The 2,565-nt window shown below is 39.7% G+C and overlaps 1 protein-coding gene across 2 annotated transcripts in view; it reads right to left on the reverse strand.

Annotated features, from left to right (window-relative positions):
- LOC310949823 (phosphorylase b kinase regulatory subunit alpha, liver isoform) overlaps positions 1-2,565 on the reverse strand; it is a 19,793-nt gene continuing 17,228 nt past the window's right edge. For both annotated transcript variants that reach the window (XM_083917384.1, XM_083917383.1), the window contains exons 30-32: positions 2,079-2,312; positions 1,769-1,969; positions 1-1,672 (exon numbers count right to left, since the gene is read on the reverse strand). In XM_083917384.1, coding sequence (XP_083773510.1) covers positions 1,499-1,672; positions 1,769-1,969; positions 2,079-2,312 — 609 coding nt within the window. In that variant the 3' untranslated portion in view covers positions 1-1,498. The remainder of the gene's footprint in view (positions 1,673-1,768; positions 1,970-2,078; positions 2,313-2,565) is intronic.

Genomic DNA, 2,565 nt, shown 5'->3' on the forward strand with positions numbered 1-2,565 from the left:
ATCATTTCATACATTCATTCATTTTTTGCCCCACGCCTCTAAGAGTCTGCGCACGCCACTGCTGCTTTCAGTAATAAGAGATGTTTCCATGAACGCAGTAATATCACAGCAGCAGAACTAAAAACTATATCCGCACATTACACGCATCTCTACTGCACAGTGCCAGAGACAGGTTGTGAAAAGGAAAAATAATAAATTGTGATAATGAGGGGAAACTGCTTTGTTAAAAATAATTAAACAGGTTTGTTAAATAAGTGATGAATTGTTTAATGTATTATAATAGTCAAATAATTATATATATGTATTTTAATTCTCTCTATTTTTGTTACATTAGTTTTCAGTAAATGGAAATATTTCATGGGTTAGCTTTAAAATATACAACTTTCCTGACATTTTACTTTCAAAATCAAAGCAACTGTTTTTCTTTCTGTGCTTCTCAGACTTACAAAGACCTTTTTCCACATACTGCGCACCTCTCTGGTACTTTACCAATATCTGGCTGTACTTCCATTTTATTTAGCACACATCATGCATATACTGTGTCTAAGCCAACATACACATAAAACTAAGTACCAGTATTAAAGCTTCTGTCCTAACACACCAGAAATAAACGTATTTCCATGGTTCATAAATGAACAAACTGTAAATATGTTGAGGTACATGCAAAATGTTGACTTGCCACATCAGTAGCAAGAACATTCGTATGCAGACAGATGGATTAATTTCCGCTCATTGTACAAAACACACAACACGTACACAAAGACAAAGACATCTTGGCATTCAAGGACAACTATAACAACTGTATTGTTCCCATGTTAATACAAGACTACAATAACTACAGTATTATTTTAATCGAGTCTGGAAGCTATCAGAGGGTAAAATAAAAGGTAATTCATACGAACAAATTAGTCATCTGTGGGGGGAAAAAGTAATTTGAGGATACAAATTTATTTCATGATTTATATTTTATTATTTCCCCCATTTATTTAAGGTTCTCATTACAGTAAAATAATAAATAATTATATTACTAAACACACATAAAACATTAGTAACAGAAAATAAAAGTACAAATTATTGTTTTGAGGGAAATAATTTGCGTGCACCAATGATCAAAATGTTGACTCTGATAACTGCCGAGCTCTGTAGAATTACAACATATGACGCATTCAAATACAAGACAGTTGACTGTTTAACGTATAATATTCTCACACACAACACCAAGAGCAGAGATGTCTTTGCAACTTTCAGTTTACATAAAATGCATGTTAGTAAGTCCTTTAAACACACATTTGACACACACACGTTTAAGTAATAAATAAGTTCACAGTCCAGACTCAACAAAGAAAAAATAAATTCTTATATAGTGGTTTGAAATGAGCTGCCAAGGCAATGATGTTAACGTCAGTGTATGAGAGTTTATAGAAGAGTAAAAGCACCACATGGCCAGATGATCCTTTACCTATAAAACACGTCTCTTCAGGCGTTCAGTCTGCTTCTTTCACTGCATCAGGCAGCTGGAGCTCGGCAGGAAGTCCTGGACATAAGTAATTGACGCCTTGGACAGGTAAGTCATGGTGCCATAGCTGCCACTGGGGGCGCTATCGTAGAAAAAGTTGCAGATTCCGGTCGCTGGGTCCTTCTCCAGGAAATAATCACTGGCACTGTGGGATTTCTGGGGATGCAGAGGTAGAACAGAGTCAATCTCTGTCAAAATACATGAACATCCTTTCAAATAAAATGTGTCTCTAGCCATCAGCTATCTCAGTACCTGGTCACTGAGGAAGAGGTCATTGGCCAGATGCAGGATGCGGTCCACGTGGATAATGCCACCGATGCTGTCCACGTCCACGTCAGCTACCAGGCCGAGCACCATCACAGTCTCCACTATCAGCTGCCGGTACTCTGGCTGAGGGACGTGGTTTAGGACGGACTCCACCTGCACCGCAAATTTGATCTCTCCCTCAGTCATCTACACGGAAAAAAAAAGAGTTAAACACACACACACACACACACACACACACACACACACACACACACACAGGAAGTCCTAAATCCATCTGAAGTCTGAGAGACGCTACCTCTCTTGTGGTAGAAGAGGGCAACACGTATCCATCGATGGACAGGCCGTGGCACTTCTGCAGGATCTTCCAGACCTTCTGATAGAAACCCATTGGTACTCTGTTGATAGCTCCATCCAGCCTGCGTCTCCTCAGCCACTGGCCTTGCCTGTCCTCCCAGTGCAGCTGTCCATCTACTGGACCAGTGCCCACTGGGGACAGGATCCCACTGGGGGTGGAGGGACTGCTGCAGCGCTGTGGTGAGAGAACAGGAAGATACTTAAACTATACTTATTTAATGGACAACTTCAGTGATTTTCAACCTCATCTCCATGTACTTTCTCCTTATTTACACTATTTCACGTGTCAGTCGTGTCGGTGTCACACATACTGTTAGTACTTTGTATAAGGGGGCTTCACTTTTTCACTTGCAATTTATCAATTTAGCTTTACATTCCTATAAAACTGTCCCACAGTGGACAGTTAATAAAAATTGATGCAGCAGAAC

This window comes from Echiichthys vipera (genome assembly GCF_963691815.1).
Source record: "Echiichthys vipera genome assembly, chromosome: 1".
Classification (NCBI taxonomy): domain Eukaryota; kingdom Metazoa; phylum Chordata; class Actinopteri; order Perciformes; family Trachinidae; genus Echiichthys; species Echiichthys vipera.